The sequence below is a fragment of the Raphanus sativus genome, chromosome 6, assembly GCF_000801105.2.
Source record: "Raphanus sativus cultivar WK10039 chromosome 6, ASM80110v3, whole genome shotgun sequence".
Taxonomy (NCBI): domain Eukaryota; kingdom Viridiplantae; phylum Streptophyta; class Magnoliopsida; order Brassicales; family Brassicaceae; genus Raphanus; species Raphanus sativus.
In genome coordinates this window covers 31119183-31141852 of record NC_079516.1, presented here as the reverse complement: position 1 = coordinate 31141852, position 22670 = coordinate 31119183, and the positions used below count along the sequence as shown (strand labels likewise).

At 40.1% G+C, this 22670-nt stretch overlaps 2 protein-coding genes across 3 annotated transcripts; both read right to left on the bottom strand.

The window, feature by feature from the left end:
• Window positions 1-9210: 9210 nt before the first annotated feature.
• LOC130495750 (uncharacterized) lies at window positions 9211-11202 on the bottom strand. The gene has a single exon (XM_056987246.1). It carries the CDS (start codon window positions 11200-11202, stop codon window positions 9211-9213), a length of 1992 nt encoding a protein of 663 aa, XP_056843226.1.
• An 8719-nt stretch (window positions 11203-19921) lies between these two features.
• On the bottom strand, window positions 19922-20840 carry LOC108820881 (glutathione S-transferase U25-like). 2 transcript variants are annotated; one of them, XM_056990116.1, is made up of 2 exons: window positions 20415-20840; window positions 19922-20347 (listed from the first exon to the last, which is right to left on the bottom strand). In XM_056990116.1, exons 1-2 carry the CDS (start codon window positions 20757-20759, stop codon window positions 20021-20023), a joined length of 672 nt encoding a protein of 223 aa, XP_056846096.1. In that variant the 5' UTR covers window positions 20760-20840; the 3' UTR covers window positions 19922-20020. The 2 variants fall into 2 exon arrangements, with proteins under 2 accessions (XP_056846096.1, XP_018449403.1); XM_018593901.2 differs by having other exon boundaries at window positions 19922-20365; window positions 20445-20840.
• Window positions 20841-22670: the final 1830 nt, after the last annotated feature.

The window sequence follows — 22670 nt, the reverse complement described above, 5'->3', positions numbered from 1 at the left end:
ATCAAATCACGAGGAGTTAGGGAACCAATTAAATCTAATCAATTAATCAATCCTAGGTGAAGTTGGTTTTTATGATGAAATGTAAATGACAATCCTAAAATGAGCAAGGTAGTTGCTCTAACTAACAATATGATGGTTGTTTAAATGATAATGAAGAGTGCTAGACTTAGGGCTTTTATTCAGGAATGGAGATTATAATATCTATAAATGCCTAACAAGTTGCTTGCATGATACTAAAGAACTCAGCCGCTTAACACTCAGTGATGTCTCACTGGTTAAATAATCTAGATCTCTGATCTCAACTGTCGTCTGTTGACCAGAAAAAGAGTCGATCGATATCCTTTAGAGATATCGAGCAATACACCTTTCGCAGCGCCAATCGATTCACCTGTCGGGATATCAATCGACGGCTTCTAGATATGCCTAGGCGCGAGCCGATAATGAACACTAGGTCTCAAGGAGGGCGGTTAGCTCTTCTCAAAGGAGACAACTAGTTTAAACAGATAATTCAAGATATAAGGATCCTAGTGGTCTATGCTCTAGTTAGCTACTCTAGAACAAGCATAGGGTGCAATCTATTTGATGAATATCACAACTTAGCAATTATAGTTTGGGGCTAATCCCACAAACCTATTTAAACCCTAGATCTAACAAGTAGACTACTCAGACATAGCTAAGCAATTAATAATACAAGATAGGTAAAAGAATTGCATTAGATAGAGAATAGAAAACAAATGGATTTCAATCACAAATCTCTCAATGATCTCTCCAATCTCTCAAAACATATAAAACTCTAGCTTTCTATCACACTCTCTGCTTGCCAAAAGCTTGCTTCCAAACTTCTTGCCGTCAAAAACACTTAGCAGGAATATTTAAGCATTTCCATTAGGTTAAAAACTCATCAGGGGCAATCTCGTAATTTGGTGAACTCTTGGTGAAGTAGCCGGCTAAACCATTTCGTCCTCGATATCGATCGACAACATTAGATGTGTATCGATCGATTATAATCTTCTAGTACGCGGATGTTCTCAGCTACATCGATCGACAACTCTGGATGAGTATCGGTCGATTATTATCACAATGTTGACTTCCGACTTGGTCTTGAATGGTCAATTCGGGTGTATTGTCTCTCTTACTACCGAGTGCAACTACCATCGATTGACAGCAACCGAATCAATGCACTCCGACCCACACCGAAACCACCAGCTGACCCTGTAGAGACTACTAGTAACCCTTCAGACACTACACCTACATCAGGGGGAACTGAAGGAAGAAGGTTAAGGAGTAGAAAGGAAAAAACTCATAAGAACCTTAAGAGGGAAGCTAATGAGAAGGAGATAAATGGTTTCACTAAGAGAGTTATCAGAATCCCACTAGAAAAACCCTTTGAGGAGGTTTACTTCACAAGTAGATTGTGGATGTTCTTCAGAGAAACAAGGGAGACTGAAAATGACATTAGGAGAATGTTTGACAATATCAGAGAAGATATGAGGAAGAGGATCACATTGAAGAAGAAGAGTGATCCTGGAAAGTTTGCAATACCTTGTGTAGTAAAGGGGATTGAGTTTCCTCATGCACTATGTGACACTGGTTCTTCAGTCAGCATCTTACCAAAGATTATGGCAGACCATTTGGGTCTGAAAGTAGAGCCTTCACCAGAGATCTTCACATTTGTGGACTACACTCAGAAAAATTTTGGAGGCTTGATCAGAGACCTGGAAGTGCAGATTGGTAATGCCATTGTCCCTGTGGATTTTCATGTCCTAGATATCAAGTTAAATTGAAACTCTTCCCTCTTACTTGGAAGAGCATTTCTGGCTACAGTAGGAGCTGTATGTGACATAAACACCAACATAATGTGCTTGACTATGATAGATCCAGATATCCACTACGACCCTGTCAAACTTGGCAAACCACCAGCAAAAACCGTGGAAAAAGAATATGATCTTGGTATCATTGCAGTTTGTCATTGTGAAGTAGAGTACGAAACAGAGTACTCGGGATTGATCGACGACCTCACTACATCATCGATCGACACCAGCGAGCCAGAAGAGATCAACACCAACCATGGATTATCGATCGACAGAGGTACACCAGATGATGAACTCGATTTACCAGATCATTGCTACCCGAATTTCGCCATCCAACCCAACAGCAAACAAGACGATTACTCAGTAAGAAGTTGGGCAGATAGCGGATTTCATGAAAGTTTTGTAGTAGATACAGCCATATCTTCCCACAGTGGAAACCACATTGAAGAATATGATGAAGATTATTGGGAAGAAAGAGCTTGGGAAAACTACATGGAGAATGATAGATTTGCAAATCGTTTCCCAAAATCAATCGACATCCACCGCCCACCATCGATCGATTATCTACTTCACCCAGCAAAACGACATCGTCCATCGATCGACATCGCTAGCATCATATCGATCGATATTGACTCAGACGACTTAAAGGACAAAATCGGAATTTCACCAATTAGGACAACAGATGGGTATATAAAGTTGTCAACATCAACCACGAAATTTCAAACTTCAACAACACATACCCAGCAGCCTCCAGCAACTAGTAACATCACCATGGAGAACTGCAACATTAAGAACAATCGATCCAACCATGCAGCTAGACGATCATCATCGATCGCCATCAGCACTGCACCATCGATCGATTCCTTTACCAGAGCTCAATCTCGATTTCATAATTCATATGATATCACGAATACTTAACTAACAATTGATGAATTTTGTATTTTCAGGGACAGAGATGGCTTTGCAAGAGCCATGGATGGAAGAGTTCTGCACATATCCAGAGAACACATAGCAGACATCCTTCAAGTTGCCAATGGACCAGACAACCTGTTCACACAGCAATGTGGCCATCCAGACATCCTAGCTCACGTCCAAGACAACAACCACGTCACCATTAGAGAGGATACAGTTCCTCAACGTTTCGGTCAACATGGGAACTCACCATCAATCGATATCGTTTCATCACCATCGATCGACGATTACCCAGATCGATCGACAGCGCAAGAGTCAGATCGACCAACAGACGTATTGAGTTTGGACGACGTGCCTTTGATACCAACGGATCCAGAAGATTCAGATGGGAAGAAAGGGACGAATTTGGTGTCCACAGAGATGAATTTGGACATTCTAGGGGAGTTGATGGTGAAATCATCCCAGTCACCAAGGAGAAGATAAGAAGAATCCTAGAGAGAGCATCTCTTTTTCAGAAGAGTTGCTAACGCCTTCCAGAACATGCACACCCTTACCATGCATACAGACCAGCACCAGTACCCTACAGCAAGGAGGAGATAGATGATATGGTGACTGATGTATGGGGAGCTCAGGCACACCTAGAGGAAGAATTTCGCACATTGGTGGAAGATACCTTCCAGCCATTGGATCGCAGCTATGAAGCTCTCCAAAGTGATATGGCAGTGCTGAGGATGGAGATTGAGAGCATCAGAACCATGCTTGAGAAGGAAGCTACGCCACCAGTATCGATCGACACAGCACCAGCACCATCTATCGACATCGGCAAGACTACATCCAATGACAAACCAGAATGTTGATCACCTAAAAGAGATGAATGGGAGATTGCTTACATCAATACACGGATTGGAGACGTCTACAGCCCTCTCAACAACAATGTCGAATGGTTAAGCAAGAGGATTGATCTATAGAAAGAGTTGGCAACAATTCGAGAGAAAGGACAAACTCAGAATGCTACTATTCCGTCGATCGACACAAGGTTCGCAGAAATGGAGGATAAGATGAAATAATAAGAGGAAAAGCACAATAGATACAGTTCACCTATCATGCGATACCTGGATACACTGTCACAACAGTTGAACGAGTTGCAACAAAACATTGGCATAGTTCAGGACCATCTTGGTCTTTGTGGCAGAAACGCGACATCGATCGACAGGCCTAGACCCATATCGGCAATGTCGAGCGACCACCAGCGCAGATCGCATGCACAGCAGCAGAAGTTGATCAGATAAAACATAAGCTATACAAAGCTACAGATGCTATGGAGGAGAGGCTCAACGGGAGATGTAATGACATTGACGACCCTCTCAACGAAAGATTGACCAACCTGTACAGAGTTACTGGTTTATTGAAGAATGAGATACTTGCTATTCAGAGAACTCTTGAGTACCAAGGACAACGTTCAGAATCGATCGACACTGTTACCACTGGATCGACCGACAGAACTCCCTTGTTTGAAAATTATTTTTCGCATAAGTACTAAAATGGGGACATTGATATAGATTTATACTTGATTATCTAACCACTCTCTAGCACCATTCTATATTTACTGATTGTATGGAATTAGCTAAGCATTTTATTCGAACAAATATAGAACCGGAATGGATGGTTTTATGTCTCTTACCGGTTCTGCCTCGCAGATAGTACTAAAGATGCTAAAGTGGATCAACCTGTCACCTATATACACTAGCTATGATTGTTTGAAGGAACCAAAGCTGACCTCCAACACTAATACTGAATTTATTTGCTTGTCTTGGGGCTTGGTAATCACTGGATCGGAATCCTTTTACAAGTCTGGAAGGTAAAAAGTCTGTGTGTTTCTGGTTCCCTTCCTTCTCTCTCTTCGGCATCTCAAAGATCTAAGTTTATGTTATAAAAGATTGAAATGATTTCTTGAGAGGCAGAGGGGTAGGAGTGTCTCCTGCGACCCCATTATTCTAAATCGCAGGGAAGATAACACATTGTGGAAACGAGGGATAGGTAAATTACCTGAGACCCCATTATTCGCTACACTTTGTCAAAATGTATGAGTTACAAATGCAAATGTCAATGAGATAGACTAGATGACCTTTGTGGCATCAAAACCTATTGAAATTGAAACTAATAAGAGATCCAGAGAAGAGAGATGAGGGGAGAAAGGGATCAGAGAAGACTACCTGTGTGTTCAGATACTTGTTTGAGTTGAATCCATGTGTCATTTGATCGATACTCCCAAGGTAAAGCCTGCACTTTTATTTTATGTTAAGAAATGAGGTTAGTAGAGGGGAATGTCAGATAAAATTTGCTAATTTGTAGACTAGATGAATTTGGTTGCTAAGCTAGGATAAGGCATAATGAACTTCTATGATTAGGATGTTTAGATATGAATTGCGAACCCATAGAGTGATGACTTCAATATTTTGAATATTTGAGTCCCTACTATTTTCAAACCTTTTCCAAAGACTACTGAGTTTTTGCTTGAGGACAAGCAAAGGAGTAAGTTTGGGCGAGTTGATATACCATGGATTTCACCCATTTTCTACCATGGTATAATAGTATTTTTATTATATAACTACTGTATTTTCTAGCCTGTTAGGTATGTTTTCAGGTTCATGAGCGTTTCATGATAAAGTGATGCTTTTGGATCATTTTGGAGTACAAGAGATAATACACCCGAGTTGACCATTCAAGACCAAGTCGGATGTCAACATTCAGATAAGAATCGATGGATACTTATCCAGAGTTGTCGATCGATGTAGCTGTGAAGATCCGCATACTTAAAGATTATAATCGATCGATACACATCTATTGTTGTCGATCGATATAGAGGACGAAATGGTTTAGCCGACAACTTCACCAAGACTTCACCAAATTACGATATTGCCCCTAACGAGTTTTTAACCTAATGAAAATGCTTAAATACCCTTCTAAGTGTTTTTTGACGGCAAGCTTTAGCAAGCAAACCTTTGTAACCAAAGAGAAAAGTAGAGAGTGTGAGAGAAAGCTAGAGTTTTATATTTTTTGAGAGATTGGAGAGATCATTGAGAGATTTGTGATTGAACTCCATTTGTTTTCTATTCTCTATCTAATGCAATTCTTTTACCTATCTTGTGTTATGAATTTTTTAGCTATGTCTGAGTAGTCTACTTGTTAGATCTAGGGTTTAAATAGGTTTGTGGGATTAGCCCCAAACTATATTTTCTAAGTTGTGATATTAATCAAATAGATTGCACCCAATGCTTGTTCTAGAGTAGCTAACTAGAGCATAGATCACCAGGATCCTTATATCTTGAATTATCTGTTTGAACTAGTTGTCTCCTTGGAGAAGAGCTAACCGCCCTCCTTGAGACCTAGTGTTCATTATCGGCTCGCGCCTAGGCATTTCTAGAAGCCGTCGATCGATATCCCAACTGGACAATCGATCGGCGCTGCGAAAGGTGTATCGCTCGATATCTCTAAAGGATATCGATCGACTCTTTTTCTGGTCAACAGACGACAATTGAGATCAGAGATCTAGTTATTTAACCAGTGAGACATCACTGAGTGTTAAGCGGCTGAGTTCTTTAATATCATTCAAACAACTTATTAGGCATTTATAAATATTATAATCTCATTTCCTGAATAAAAGCCCTAAATTTAGCACTCTTCATTATCATTTAAACAACCATCATATTGTTAGTTAAAGCAACTACCTTGCTCACTTTAGGATTGTCATTTATATTTTCATCATAAAAACCAACTTCACCTAAGATTGATTAATTGATTAGATTTAATTGGTTCCCTAGCTCCTCGTGATTCGATCCCTAAAGTACTATAGCTGAACCTCTTATTTGAGAGAGTAAGCTCTATAGGGTAATTTGAGCAGTATCATACGGCTAGCATGTGTTGCTTGTACTGAGCAACGTGATTTTCGGGATCTCCTGTACCTTCATACATCTTTATGCTCGGGAAGGAGAACTTGCGTGGCATCTCTACCGAAGCAATCTCCTCCAAGAAGGGTGTATCGGAATAGGACCCTGGATTGCTCCTCCCGATAGGGGGAGCTACCCCTGGAAGCCTTTCCACCATAGATTGGATGGTGCTGAACCTTTCGGAAACCACCCTTTCTAGGTAAGCAGCTAGAGCTGGGTCTGAGATCGCGGGATCGTCTGGTGAGTATTCTTCGCCCTCCGTGTCGGAATCGCTATCCACTTGCACCTGGGTTGCGTTGTGAGCGGCTTCTCAGCCTTCGGATTCGTCGTCGGTGGTGATGGGTCTGTGAGACGTTCTTTCACCATCGCGGGAAGTGTTGAGCGAAGCCATAGGTCGAACCTTAGTTCGGAACCGCTTTCGCTTGTTGTTGGTTTCGCCGAGGGTTTGGTTCTCTTGCCGAAGGACAAGATTCTCCGCCTCCATAGCGTCTAGCTTCTCGGCGCTTTGCTGCAGCTGCTTGGAGTGTTCTTCAAGTTGATATTTTAGGATTTAAACTTCTAGAAGAAGTTCATGACCTCCAGGCGTGGTCTCTCGAGCTTTGTGAAGGTCGGTGACCTGACTTTGAAGGATTTCGAGCCGGTTGAGGAGCTCGATCTCCCTCGGGGTCATCTCCGCTTGGTTAGTATCGTCATCTAGTGCCATCGTCACGTAGTTGGATTACCCCCCTCCTTCGAAAGGGTTCATCCTGTCCCAGTTCTTCATTTGAAAGCAGGCTAAGGCAAGGATCCGGATATTCCAGGGAAGTTATGACATTTAAAGCTTCATAAAGTCATTGCTTCAGTCATCAACAAGGGTCCCGGCTTAACTCAATGCAAGAAGACAAGGTATCCAAGGAAGACTCCATCCTAAGAGAAAACTACCAAGGTCCAAGAACACATGTTATCCCTTGATTTCCACGAGCAAATCAAGGAATAAGGGGCAAACTGTTGGGGAAAAATATCCAGGCATAAGTTTTCTCCAGCTTCCGGATAGGTCCTCGACTTCCAGACCCTTGCTCAAGAAGAAACCAGGGACCGACCCCTGCTATAGGTCCGACCCCCTTGATCGGACCGACCCTTAGAGCAAAATAGAAGTTTTCCGCCTAAGGGGAAACTTCCATTTTTCCGATTATGGAAGAGTTCCTCTACTTTAAACCGACGTCTACATCTATAAAAGGAGAGCCCAAACCCTAGAACAAGGGATCGACTTTTCTAGACTAAGAGATTAGGGTTAGGCGGCTAGAACTAAGGTTCATACACCATGAAAGGTTGTAGTCTCAATCAATAACTCAATAAACATCTCTTCTAGTCTAATCTATTGCTTTCACACAAATTCTTCTAGTGTTCCGTAGTACTAAAACGACCCTACACAAAAATACCATAACACCCAGAGCTTACTCCGAATGAGCACTTTGAAGGGTAGAGTTTAATATTGTACCTCCTGAGGGTGGTGAACGCCTGTTGAAGGTGCGAGATATGATCCTCGGCATCCAAGGATTTTACCAGCATATCGTCAATATAAAATTCCATGGTCTGCCCTATCTGGTCGGCGAACATCATGTTGACAAGCCTTTGATAGGTCGAACCGGCATTCTTCAATCCGAAGGGCATGACCTTGTAGAAGTAGATGCCCCGGGAGGTCATAAACGAGGTCTTCTCTTGATCGTCTGGATGCATTAGTATTTGGTTGTATCCGGAGAATGCATCCATGAAGCTCATCAGTTGGTGACCAGCAGTTGCATCGACTAGCTTGTCGATATGAGGCAAGGGGAATTGGTCTTTAGGACAGGACTTGTTAAGGTCCGTGAAGTCAATACAAACTCTCCACTTCCCATTCTTCTTCCTCACGACCACCACATTAGCTAGCCATTCCGGGTATTGTACTGCTCGTATGAATCCGGCATCGAATAGATTCTTAACCTCTTCGTTGATAATTTCGTCCCTTTCAGGGGCGAACTTCCTCCTTTTCTGCCTGGCAGGGGGATGCATTGGATCTACTTGAAGTTGATGCATGATGACGTCGGAATAAATTCCAGGCGTGTCCTCATGGGACCAAGCAAAGCAGTCGGAGTTAGATCTCAAGAAGTCGACCAACCTCCTTCTTAGCCCTTCTGGGAGCTTGGTGCCTATCTTCAAGTTTCGACCCAGGGTCCTTCTACGAGTGGAACCTCATCCATCTCCTCCACTTCCGGCTCTTCGGTATGCGGGGACGGAAGCTTCTTCTGTAATTTCTATAAGACCTAAGTCTTTCCCTTTAGGGTAATCTGGTAGCAAGACCTGGCATTTTCCTGATCTCCCTTGACCGCCTTAATGCCCTAGGGAGTTGGAAACTTAACCAGTTGATGCAGAGTCGAAGGTACGGCTCCAATGTCGTGGATCCAAGGCCCTCCTAGTATCACGTTATATGATGAAGGGCAGTCGACGACTATGAACTTTGTGGCCTGATTTATCCCTTCGGCATATACTGGGACAAGGACCTCTCCTAAGGTTTGCTTTAAATCTCAACTGAAGCCTACAAAAGGGGTCGCCTTTCTCGTTAAGGCCTTAGGTTCCAGCCCTAGATCGGCGTAGGCTGAGTGGAAGATAATGTTACTGGAGCTCCCATTATCCACCAATATTTGCTTGACCAAGCAGTTCGCTATGGTAAGTGAAATAACAAGGGCGTCGTGGTGAGGAGCTAGGACCCTCTCCTGCTCCCTTGCAGTGAAACTGATATCATCTTTTCCTAGGAGTAAGCGCTTAGGACCCTCGGCCTCTTGGCCGTTTCTGGCATTGCGAGTACTTCTTTTGGCATCGGCCCTGCTGATTCCGCTTACTTCTGATACGCCTGAGATGACGTGGATCACCCGGTCTTGCTGTGGTGGCAACGCGGGAGCCGCTTCGGTAGGAAGACCGGGACCTTCTTTATTCAGGAGGTTTGTGGCCTTATCCGAGAGGAATTCTCTCAGGTGGCCTTTCTTGAGAAGCTCGGCGACTTCTATCTTCAGGGCTATACAATCCTCAGTAGTGTGGCCATGATCACTATGGAATTCGCACCACCGCTTGGGGTTTCGGTTAGCCACTGAGGCCTTCATCTTAGGGGTCCACTTGACTTGCGGACCCATTTGTCGTAGGACACCGATCAGCTCTGGCTTTGTTATTGCAAGATGAGAAATATCGGGCCAGTTGGATACCATCATTCCTTCGGATCTAGGCAAAGGACGATTTTGATATCTGCCCCTGCCTGGAATACTAGTCTCCCTAGCTGACTTGGGATGGAAGGACTCATCGCAATCGTTCCTAGTTAGCTTCGAGGACTTTTGATCGTGTTTCGGGTAGGCCTTGGCCCTACTTGCAACGTCCTCCTCCCATCTTACTTGAGCCCAAGTACGAGACAATACATCTTCCATAGTCCTGCATTTGTATTTGGTCAGCTCCTTGTAGAGATCTCCCTCCGGGAGTAGGCCCCGCTTAAAGGCTGACATAGCCGTATTAACGTTGCACTCGGGGATAGCCACCTTCTCTTGTTTGAAGCGTGCTATGTAGGAACGCAAGGGTTCGTTCCTATGCTGGAGGACTTCATACAGATCATCTGAGTTTTTCTCTAGGTTGCGGCTACTAGCGAATTGCTCCACAAACTTGTCGCTAAGGGCTGCAAAGGACCTGATGGACTTGGTAGGAAGGTTGATGTACCATTGAAGAGCAGGACCGGTCAAGGTCGATCCAAATCCTATGCACATGGTAGCTTCCTGTGCTTCCCGGGGGATTGCTACGGCTAGGATGCGTTGCTTGTACTGAGCAACGTGATTGTCGGGATCTCCTGTACCTTCATACATCTTTATGCTCGGGAAGGAGAACTTGCGTGGCATCTCTACCGAAGCAATCTCCTCCACGAAGGGTGTATCGGAATAGGACCCTGGATTGCTCCTCCGGATAGGGGGAGCTACCCCTGGAAGCCTTTCCACCATAGATTGGATGGTGCCGAACCTTTCGGAAACCACCCTTTCTAGGTAGGCAGCTAGAGATGGGTGTAAGATCGCGGGATCGTCTGGTGAGTATTCTTCGTCTTCAGTGTCAGAATCGCTATCCACTTGCACCCGGGTCGCGTTGTGAGCGGCTTCTCGGCCTTCGGGTTTGTCATCTGTGGTGATGGGTCGGTGAGACGTTCTTTCACCATCGCGGGGAGTGTTGAGCGAAGCCATAGGTCGAACCTTAGTTCGGAACCGCTTTCGCTTGTTGTTGGTTTTGCCGAGGGTTTGGTTCTCTTGCCGAAGGACAAGATTCTCCGCCTCCATAGCGTCTAGCTTCTCGGCGCTTTGCAGCAGCTGCTTGGAGTGTTCTCCAAGTTGATCTTTTAGGGTTTGAACTTCTAGAAGAAGTTCATGACCTCCAGGCGTGGTCTCTCGAGCTTTGTGAAGGTCGGTGACCTGACTTTGAAGAATTTCGAGCCGATTGAGGAGCTCGATCTCCCTCGGGGTCATCTCTGCTTGGTTAGTATCGTCATCTAGTGCCATCGTCACGTAGTTGGATTACCCCCTCCTTCTAGCGCCAAACTGTTATGGTATTTTTGTGTAGGGTCGTTTTAGTACTACGGAACACTAGAGGATTTGTATGAGAAGACAAGAAAATCGAGACTAAGGAGATGTTTATTGAGTATTGATCGGGACTACAACGTTTGATGGTGTATGAACCTTAGTTCTAGCCACCTAAACCTAATCTCCTAGTCTAGAAAAGTCGATCCCTTGTTCTAGGGTTTGGGCTCTCCTTTTATAGATGTAGATGTCGGCTTCAAGTACAGGAACTCTTCCATAATCGGAAAAATGGAAGTTTCCCCTTAGGCGGAAAACTTCTATTTTTCTCTAAGGGTCGGTCCGATCAAGGGTGTCGGACCTATGGCAGGGGTTGGTCCCTGGTTTCTTTTTGAGCAAGGGTCCGGAAGTCGAGGACCTATCCGGAAGCTGGAGAAAACTTACGCCTGGATATTTTTCCCCCAACAGTGTCTACATGGAATTTTTAGCAAGTCATATTTCCTACATGAGCAATATCTTTCTGAGCAATATCTTTCGTTCAAATAAACCAGACAATCGGTTGTATCTCCACGAACCAAAAAATGATGCTCGTTAACTGGCTGGACAAGAAACGTTTTATCCTTATTAATCCGCCTATCTATCTTTCTCTTGATGGTAATAGTTAATGGTTTTGTATGCTTCATGCTTAGTGTATGACGTTCGAAGAACCACCGATCAGAATTTCTCTGATTGTATCCAACAAAAGAATGACTGGATACTATTTTGGTGAGCGTAAAGCAGAGTTTATTGATTCAGCCGGGTTTGTTGTCCTGATAGCGTACCTGAATCCTAGAAACTGACAGTGAGCCAATTTTGTAATATATGCATCTGTTAAATATTTTCCAGTAGTTGGAATTACACACAGCTTCGAATCGTTTCTGAAAATCAACGACTCTATAAGCTTTAGAAGCTTTTGCAATCAATCCAACCACTCCCTTTCTTCTGTAATATGTGACCACATTATTCAACAAATGATGAATGCAAATTCCATGTTGAGAAAGAGGATAAACATCCTCAATCGCCTTATAAAGTGAGCTATTTCTGTCTGATACAAAAGCTAGAGAATGCTCATCCGCAACGACAACCTTTAGCTGTATCAAAAACCAATCCCATGAACGATCATTTTCCGAGTCCAAAACCGCAAATGCAATATGATACAAGTTCGAGTTTCCATCTAAATATGTTGGAACAAGTAATATCCTTTTGTATTTGCTTTTCAAAAATGTCCCAACAACAACAAGAATTTTTCGCATGGCTGTGTGAAAACCTCGTACTGGTATCCCAAACGAAACAAAAGGAAATCGGAATTTACCATCAATATTGGTTTCGTAAAACGTGTATGTTCCTCGATAAGTTTCTTTCAGCATGTGAAAGTATTTCAGAATTTTTCCAAAAATCTTCTCTAGAATACCTCTAACCACATTAATTGCAAACTCATGAGCATCCCATGCTAAGGATTTAGATTTCTTGCATCCATGATCAATTCTCATATTCACTGTCTGATATCATTAGCTTTGTGACCTTCTTGCACACCATCATACCTATACATTATTAGATTCCCAATAGTTTTGCAGAAGCTCTCCGACCACCATTATTCATACTTGACTCAGCACATGTATGACCCGCCAGATATGTTTTGATGATGGAATATGTCGATCCTGATAACCTCTTAGCACGAATACACCAGTTACACTTGTTTTCAATGTATCTGATGTACCAAAGTTTCCTATCTGATTTCACAACTTTGTAATCGAAGCTATGCTTCATTGCTGACATTTCGAATACTGCCTTCAACATCGATATGTTTTGAAACGTTTCACCCCTCTTCACAACATCCATCAAAGAAAACCGAACACTTTTTCCACTATCGTCTTCTTTTGCATTTAAGTCGACATAATCATCTTCTTCCCACTCGTTCAAGTTACCATTGTCTTCAATATCCTTATTCGATTCATATGAACTATCAATGTCATCTCAAGGTGAAAACGAGGAAAGTTCACCTTGCTCACTAAAATGCGAGTTATATTCCTCCTTATCAAGCTCAATGTTGTCATTGTTTCTATTGATAGGTGAAGTAGACACACAAAAACTTGTCGAAGCTTTTCCACGTACATATGTAAAAAAAATTTGTAGGTAACTCATGGGACCAAGCAAAGCAGTCGGAGTTAGATCTCAAGAAGTTGACCAATCTCTTTCTTAGCCCTTCTGGGAGCTTGGTGCCTATCTTCAAGTTTCGACCCAAGTTTCCTTCTACGAGTGGAACCTTATCCATCTCCTCCACTTCCGGCTCTTCGGTATGCGGGGCCGGAAGCTTCTTCTGTAATTGGGGGATAATCTATTGTATTGATTAACTCCATAGGTAAATAGTTTAACTTAAGCTCAATATTGTTTTGGTCAATTCCAAAATCCACAAAATCTATAACCCTTAGATCTTCAAAGGAAATTATCAATTCCACAACCAGTACTCTACCTCGTTTTTTCTATCAACAGCAAATCCCCATCATTTAAGGGAATCAAATTTCCACACCCACAAGAGAATAAATATGCATCTTCTTCAACAAGAGATTCAAATTTTTGAGGGTGGTTACAAAAAAAAGTTGTCAAAGAACGTGTGATGAACAAGGAGAACACGACTTTTAAAGAAAAAATATTAACTTAGGAAAGACGAAAATATAGGGAAATTATAGATTTACAATATATTTTCTTAACATATTCTGGAGAGATTTTTGGAAAATATACTTTTCGAAGTTAAATAAAATTGTAGATTGTGCAACCCGCCTGTAGTAGGATAAAGCATTTTGGTATATAAAGCAAATATAATTTCGTAGAGTATTTGTATATAGGCAGATTTTGTAATTTCATTTTCTTAGATATATTAAGAAGTAATAGTTAATGAAATCTACCATAGTTCAGAACTAAAGTAATTGGCAGCCGACTTATTCTACTAAGGTAGAATTATAACCAATAGTTGATTTTATGTTCTACGAGCTGCATATATCAATGTAGTTATCTGAATCTACAATCTACGAGCTCACAGACAATAGATGATGTTTTCTGCTATTCGTAGATTAAAAAATGAAATTGTGTTCTACTAATATTTAGTCAACCTAAATAGTATTTATATAATTGTCTTTTGTTTATGTGCATTTTGTATATTTCATATTTTCTGACTATTAAAATAACTGATATGAATTTTTAAAATTGGTCAAGGGTATCTAAGTTTAAATCCGACCAAAAAATGATTGGCAAAGAGACAAAACAGTTTTTGTATGTTGTAAAAGTACGGGAAAAGGTGTATCTTATTCATAAACATATGGTTCCTTTATATAGGGAATTAAACTGTCATAGATAAATTGAAAGACTAGTAAAAGGAAAAATACAAATAAATAAAGAGTACAAATCCCAAACCAAAAGGAAAAAGGTAATCAACCAAAGAGCAAAAAGGAAATAGCCAATGGCTGCCGACTCTCTCTCTCTCTAGGACTAGGCCGGTTATGAACAGGACCTGGTTATGGATCGTGCACCATAAGATTTATAACATTGTATTCCGTTTTAGTAATTTTTTCTTATTATTTTGGGTTTGAATTGGCGTTTTCGACAAAGTATATGTCAATATAAAACAATTATTAGTAACTTCCCGTCTTGGATATGTTAAATGTCTACACTCGATAAATCAGAATCTTCTTTCCTTCATTCCCCACCGACCAAGAAAATTAAAAACCATTGAAGCATTTCTCGTAATGAAACAAATATGAGACATGCTCTTGCTACCTAAACCACATCGCAGGTATGTATTATTATTGGAGTATCAAAGTGTTTAGTGTAATTCGGTTTAGCTGGTTTAATCAAATTGTAATTGATTCCGGTTTAATACCGTTGAACCGGTTTACTCTTATTATAAAGAGAAACCGTTGTAACAAACAGAGTAACAGAAAATGAATGAAGTTTACTTTCTTCTTCGATGATCTTGAAACAGTAATATGGTATCAGAGCGTTGATCTCAACATCAACGATTCGATTCTCGGATTCTTCATCGATCGGAGCTGAACTCCGGTAGATCCTTCATCTCCGTCTCCTTCCGATCATTCCGCCGTTTTCCAATTAGAAAATGGTTACGCTTCGCAAAACGACGAGGAGAACAGCTCGTGCTTTGACATCTGCGACTCGAGCTTCTCGGCCTATTCTGGCTACCTCTGTCTCTGATTCACCTATTCCGATGACATTTGCGGCGAATCCATCTTCTTCCACCGTCCCGATTCAATCATTCATTCCTCGAGAACCCTTCGTCTTCGATGGCGTTCAATATTCTCCGTACTTCCTTACAAGCGGAGATAATCCAGGAACGTCACTCTTCTTTGAGGTACTCGATGGATCAAACTACAACACCTGGAACTTAGCTATCACTATCGCTCTAGAAGCTAAGAACAAGATAGCCTTTGTTGATGGATCCTTGCCTAGGCCAGCTGAAAATCATCCTCACTATCGTATATGGTCTCGATGCAATAGTACGGTCAAGTCTTCGATTCTCAACTCTGTAACAAAGTAGATCTATGGAAGCATTTTGCGATTCAGCGATGCCTCTGAGATATGGAAAGATTTGACGAGCAGATATCATATCACCAACTTGCCAAGATCCTATCAGCTCATGCAACAAATCTGGTCTGTCCAACAAGGAAACACATATCTTTCTACATATTATACAAAGCTCAAGACTCTGTGGGATGACCTTGATGGAGCGGATTGTGTTAAGACGTGTCAAAATTGCAACTGCTGCAAATCTACTGCAACAAAGATGGAGCATACAAAGATTATAAAATTCTTGGCAGGTCTCAATGAATCATATGTTAATGCTCCCAGTCAGATCATAATGAAGAAGAATGTTCCTGCACTTGGAGAGGTCTATAATCTTCTTGACCAAGATTACAGTCAAAGAAGCATCAATCCGATCCAAAACGCTACTGCTTTTCAAGTGACTACAATAGAGAACATTCAACCTTCAATAAATGCTGCTTACAATGCTCCAAAGCAACGTCCTATGTGTTCCCACTGTGGCTATACTGGTCACACTGTTGACAAATGCCATTGAATTCATGGTTATCCTTTAGGATTCAAGCACAAAGTGAAGCCTGTTAGTGCAGACAAGCAGCAGATCAAACCTGTTGTTGCTCAACTTTCTTTACAAAATGGTGGGACACAAGAGCTTAACGTTCCAGAGATGATCAACATGCTTTCGAAAGATCAAATCCAGAGTGTTATTGCTTACTTCAACAATCAGTTGAACACATCGGCTTCATCTACTTCAACTCCTTTGACATCAATGGGAACAATAACAACTTTACCCGGTATGGATTTCTCCACTTCTTCATTGTGTTTTGTGGGAATGTTGAGAGCCACTGGTAATTGTTTAACTTCTCAGTGTTGGGTTATTCATAGTGGAGCAACACATCATGTATCACATGATAGAAACCAGTTCATTGACTGATTCTCTTGATAAATCTGTCACACTCCCAACGGGAATAGGTGTGAAAATACAGGGTGTTGGACAGATACGTCTAAATGACTATCTTATCTTGAACAATGTACTATACATCCCGGACTTTCGCTTCAACCTTCTCAGTATCAGTCAGCTCACCAAAGATATAGGTTGTCGTGTCATATTTGACCAATCTACTTGTCTGATACAGGATCCTATCAGGGGGTTGACGATTGGTCAGGGTGAAGAAGTCTCAAATCTATTCGTCTTGGATCCATCTACTGTCACTGGATCATCTGCTACAGATGTTACTCTTTCAGTAAATGTTATTCTTGATACCACCTTATGGCATAATAGACTTGGACACCCATCTGTAGAAAAGATTGTTGCTATTACAGATGTACTTGGTTTTAAGAAAAGGAATAAAGAACCATTTCATTGTGCAGTCTGCCCTTTAGCCAAACAAAAGCATGTTCCTTATATATCTCAAAACAATATTCGTGATCATGCTTCTGATTTGTTGCACATTGATATATGGGGTCCCTTTTCAGTTCCTACACCAGAAGGATACAAGTACTTCTTGACTATAGTTGATGACCATACAAGAGTCACATGGGTATACTTACTGCGTACTAAATCAGAAGTGCTGCAGGTATTTCCACACTTCATCACTATGGTTGAGAAACAATATCAGACATCAGTGAAAAGTGTGAGGTCAGATAATGCTCAGGAGTTGAAGTTTACTGATCTCTACAAAGCAAAAGGCATACAAGCTTTTCACTCATGCCCGGAAACACCACAGCAGAACTCTGTCGTGGAGTGCAAGCATCAACATATACTCAATGTAGCTCGGTTTGTGATGTTTCAGTCTCATCTACCACTTGAGTATTGGGGTGATTGCATCCTCACTGAAGTGTTTATGATAAACCGACTTACCACTCCTCTGTTACAGAACAAGTCTCCGTTTCAGTTGCTCACTTCTAAGCTACCTGATTACAGAGATCTGAGAGTGTTTGGTTGTCTGGTCTACAGCTCTACGAGTTCTAAGAATCGTCATATGTTCCAACCTCGAGCCAAGCCTTGTGTCTTCCTTGGTTATTCTACAGGATACAAAGGCTACAAGCTCTTGGATCTTGACACTAATGAAGTTCTTATCTCAAGAAATGTAGTATTTCATGAGGACATTTTCCCATTCTCCTCTACTGAAGACTCTTTACCAGAAGATTTCTTCTCAAAAGTGGATGCTTCTCCGAACTCTTCCTCAACGAGTGACATTCCTGTAGTTGTGAGTTCATCTCCTACAGTTGCAAATGACACTCCTGCGGAAAAGGTTCCTGCTTTTATATCAAAACGGTTATCTAAGGCTCCCTCATATCTACATGACTATTACTGTAATGGCTGAGACAGAGATACCGTATCCTCTGGCTGCTCATCTCTCTTATGATCAGCTTTCAGAGGGTTACAGAAACTACATCTGCTCTATCTCTTTACATCATGAACCTGCTTCGTTTAGACAAGCAAAGAAGTTTGATGAGTGGATCAAGGCAATGAATGAGGAACTCATTGCACTTGAAGCCAACAACACATGGGATATCTGCTCTCTACCTTCAAGAAAACACGCTATTGGTTGCAAATGTTTTTATAAAGTCAAACTCAATGCTGATGGCACATTAGAGAGATATAAGGCACGAATCGTTGCCAAGGGATACACGCAAAAAGAAGGCATATATTTTGTTGAGACCTTCTCCCATGTTGCAAAGATGACGACTATGAAGACTCTAGTTGCGGTTGCTGCAGCTAAAGCTTGGAGTCTTACGCAGCTGGATATCTCAAACGCTTTTCTTAATGGAGATTTGACTGAGGAAATATATATGACACTTCCTCCAGGGTACACTCCAAAAGAAGGCGTTATCTTACCTCCAAATCCAGTGTGCAAACTTAAGAAATCATTGTATGGTTTGAAACAAGCCTCAAGACAATGGTTTCTCAAGTTTCGTTCTACACTGCTCTCTTTGGGCTTTCATCAATCATATACAGACCATACACTTTTCATCAGAAACGTCAGAGGAAAGTATGTGGCGGTTCTTGTATATGTTGATGATATGATCATCACCTCAAATGATGATGATGAAGTTGCCACTCTGAAGACAGATTTGCAGAGGTTCTTCAAGCTGAGAGATCTTGGTCCCCTAAAGTATTTTTTGGGTCTTGAGATAGCTCGTTCAAGCTCGGGAATCTCCATTTGTCAACGAAAATATATCTTGGAGCTTCTGGAAGATACTGGTTTACTAGCCTGCAAACCGTCTAATATTCCTATGGATCCTAGAAACACTATGTGTACTGATAGTGATGAGCATTTGTTGACAGAGCCTGATGTGTATCGACGGTTGATTGGCCGCATGATGTACCTCACGATCACTCGACCTGATATCACATTTGCGGTCAACAAACTCTGTCAGTTCACCTCTGCTCCACGGCCTTCTCATTTCAAAGCGGCTCACAAGATTCTACATTACTTAAAGGGTACTATTGGTCTTGGTCTCTTCTTCTCTTCAAGCAGTGACTTGGTTCTCAAGGCGTTTACAGATGCTGATTGGGGGTCTTGTAAAGATACTCGACGCTCAAATTAAGGTTCTGTATGTTTCTTGGAGGTTCACTCATTGCTTGGAAATCGAAGAAGCAAGATACAGTATCCTGTTCTTCTGCAGAATCAGAGTATCGTGCTATGGGCTTTGCGGTTAAAGAGGTAGAATGGTTGGTAAATCTCTTAGCTGAGTTTGAATGTCCTCAACCTCAGTCCATTGCCTTCTACTGTGACTCCACCGCAGCAATCCACATAGCCAATAACTCGGTCTTTCACGAGCGAACAAAACATCTTGAACGTGACTGCCACAAAGTTCGTGACAAGGTGATTGCAGGACTCATCAGGACTCTACATGTGCGTACAACGGATCAAATTGCGGATGTGTTTACTAAACCTCTGCAACCAGCACATTTTCAGTCTCTACTTAGCAAGATGTCACTTATTTCCATATACGTGCCATCTTGAGGGGGGATATTGGAGTATCAAAGTGTTTGTTGTAATTCGGTTTAGCTGGTTTAATCAAATTGTAATTGATTCCGGTTTAATACCGTTGAACAGGTTTACTCTTATTATAAAGAGAAACCGTTGTAACAAACAGAGTAACATAAAATGAATGAAGTTTACTTTCTTCTTCGATGATCTTGAAACAATAATAATTATTATGATGGCTTGAAACATAGCAAAAACAAAACAGAATAATGACCGATCTACTCGACCCGTTTTTTCTTCTTTAGCTCAGGAATGAGCTCAATAACCTTCTCTGAATCAGGAAGTGACTTAGCCACACTGTCTCTCTTCACACACCTTTTAGCCCAAGCAATAATTGTAGGGCACTCTGCTTCAATGCTAAAGTTACCATACTTCTCAAAAGCATCGAACCAGCCGTAGAATCCAATCAGGGCTATGTCCACATAACCAAATGTTTCGCCTCCAAAGTAAGTCTTGTCTCCAAGCTCGAACTCTACCGTCTTTAGCATCTCTATGAACTCCTTCTTCCCCAACTCTTGCTCCACACCTTTCGCTCCCCACATCAACTTCCCTAGACCAGGCAGCTAACCACATATTGTTAATTAAATTAAACCAAATATTAACGTTTCTTACCTTTCGATTTTTATAATTTTTTTTTTTTACCATTTTGTCGATGAAATCTCCCCAAAACCTGGCATGAGCTCTTTGGTAAGGATCAGAAGGAAGGAGCGGGTACTCCATTGGCCAAGTCTCGTCAATGTACTCGACCTGGATGAGAGATTCACATACCGGTTTACCATTGTGAATGAGAACCGGTATTTTCTTATGAACCGGGTTCATCTCGAGGAGCAAGGCACTTTTATTACACAGATCTTGTTCTCTGTAATCGAATTTGATGTTTTTCTCCTCTAGAGCAATCCTCGTCCTCACTCCGAACATACCCGGCCAGTAATCCAGAAGAATCACCTCGTCCACCATTGTCGCTCTTTGATTAAGCTTACTGAGATATTCTCTTATCTGTTTGTTTTGTGTCTTAAAAGTGTATGGTGAAGAGAAGCAAAGTTACTGTGATTTATAGTGGATATGCCCAACAAAAGACAATGGATCCACGATACTGTATTGACAACTTCTAAATAAATACTAGCACGTAGTTTTTAATCAGGTTAATACGTGGGATTTTTCTTCCGTAGCTCTGTGTAAAGCTACTCTAAAATGAATATTATATTAAGATACGCGTCTTAAATATTACATATAAATTACTTTTATGTATTATTTGTTTTTTGCATATTATATTATGAAATAATAAATATATATTAAATAATTAAAAATTTAGTAATTGTTAAGTATATAATTAAATTGGTGCAACCAAATAAATAAATCTCATTAATCCAAACAAACATTTTTTTTTCTATTTTGATCATTTGTATTTTTTATAACCAAAATTTAAAATCACTGATAACAACATATTTTTTGGATTTTTAATAGTTTAAGCAATTTATAATTTTTAAACATTCAATGCAAACTTTAAAATATAAATATTAAGTTTTCAATATTTGTTCAAAATGTTTCTAAAAAAAATCAAAGCAAATTTTGAAATTAAAATAATAATGTATTTTTAAATGGTATATCATTTATTCTAAAATTATTAATATATATATATATATATATATTTATTATTTATTAAATAAGACTTCCTACTTATATAATTTTGTAATCATTTGTATCTTATTATAACATAAATTTTATACCATGGATCGTAAAAATTTCAATGTGATATTTTTAACAACTTTAGTTATTTATAGTCATTTTAAAAATTCAAAATGTAACATAGAAAGAAAAATCTAAATTTTATTATATTTTTTATGTGGTTTTTTAAATTATTTTCATAAGTTATAATTTTAAGAAATAATAGAGAACATAATATTTTTATCAAATCTTTATTATTCAAAATAATTAATTGTCATATATAATTAAGCCACTTTAATCAGTTACATTATTTTTATATAATGAAATAATGAAGTACATTAATTTTTAATTTATGGTTAGTTTAATAAAAATCTTACTACATATTTAGATGTACCAACATATATTTTTACAAATTCTAATAATGATTATAGTTATGACACGTGGACACAAAAAATATTCTAATGCTTCTATTTTATCATATAAGGGATACTAGCACAATGTTACATAGCTATTTTTTTTTTCATTTTCCATAGTTTTGTATCATAAATGTGGTAATGGATAGTTCTGTATTATTTGAAGATGTAAATTCTGTTTCAGTTTGTGTGTGACATGAAAATAGCGTTTGAAAATAGTTTTTGGTGGAGATCGTGTTTTGTGATTTTTGTGGACTTGTTAACCTTTGAAAAAATTAATACATTTATTGGGATATTTATATTAAAGTATTACTTGAATAAGAAAAATTAAAGAAGTTATTCTTTAAGAAAAAGAAAAAAGAAAATTGATTAAATATTAAATATTTTTGGAGTAAGTTCTAGTTATTAATACAAAGAGGACGTACTTCTACACAGAAAAGTGTCTCCGTATAATAAAAAAAAGTTGAGAGATCTTTGCTTGGTGCTTGTGTGATCAAGTCTTTGGTGTCACTTTTCAATGTTAGTTACCAAAGTAGTTGTCGACATACTTCAAGTGTACTGGAATATTGAAGTCTAGATTCAGAGATAGTTTAACTCGGGGTTAAGTGATCCTAATAAATCAAATCTAGACTTTAATATGAGTTTTTGTTTATGATTGGGATAATCATAAAAAATTCTGGTAATATAAAAATTTGTTGTAAGATTTTCTTATTTTAATGAATTCGAAAAGAGGAAAACTTATATCTTATTTATTTCTGCATTTTTCCGATCTCATTGCACTAACATTATT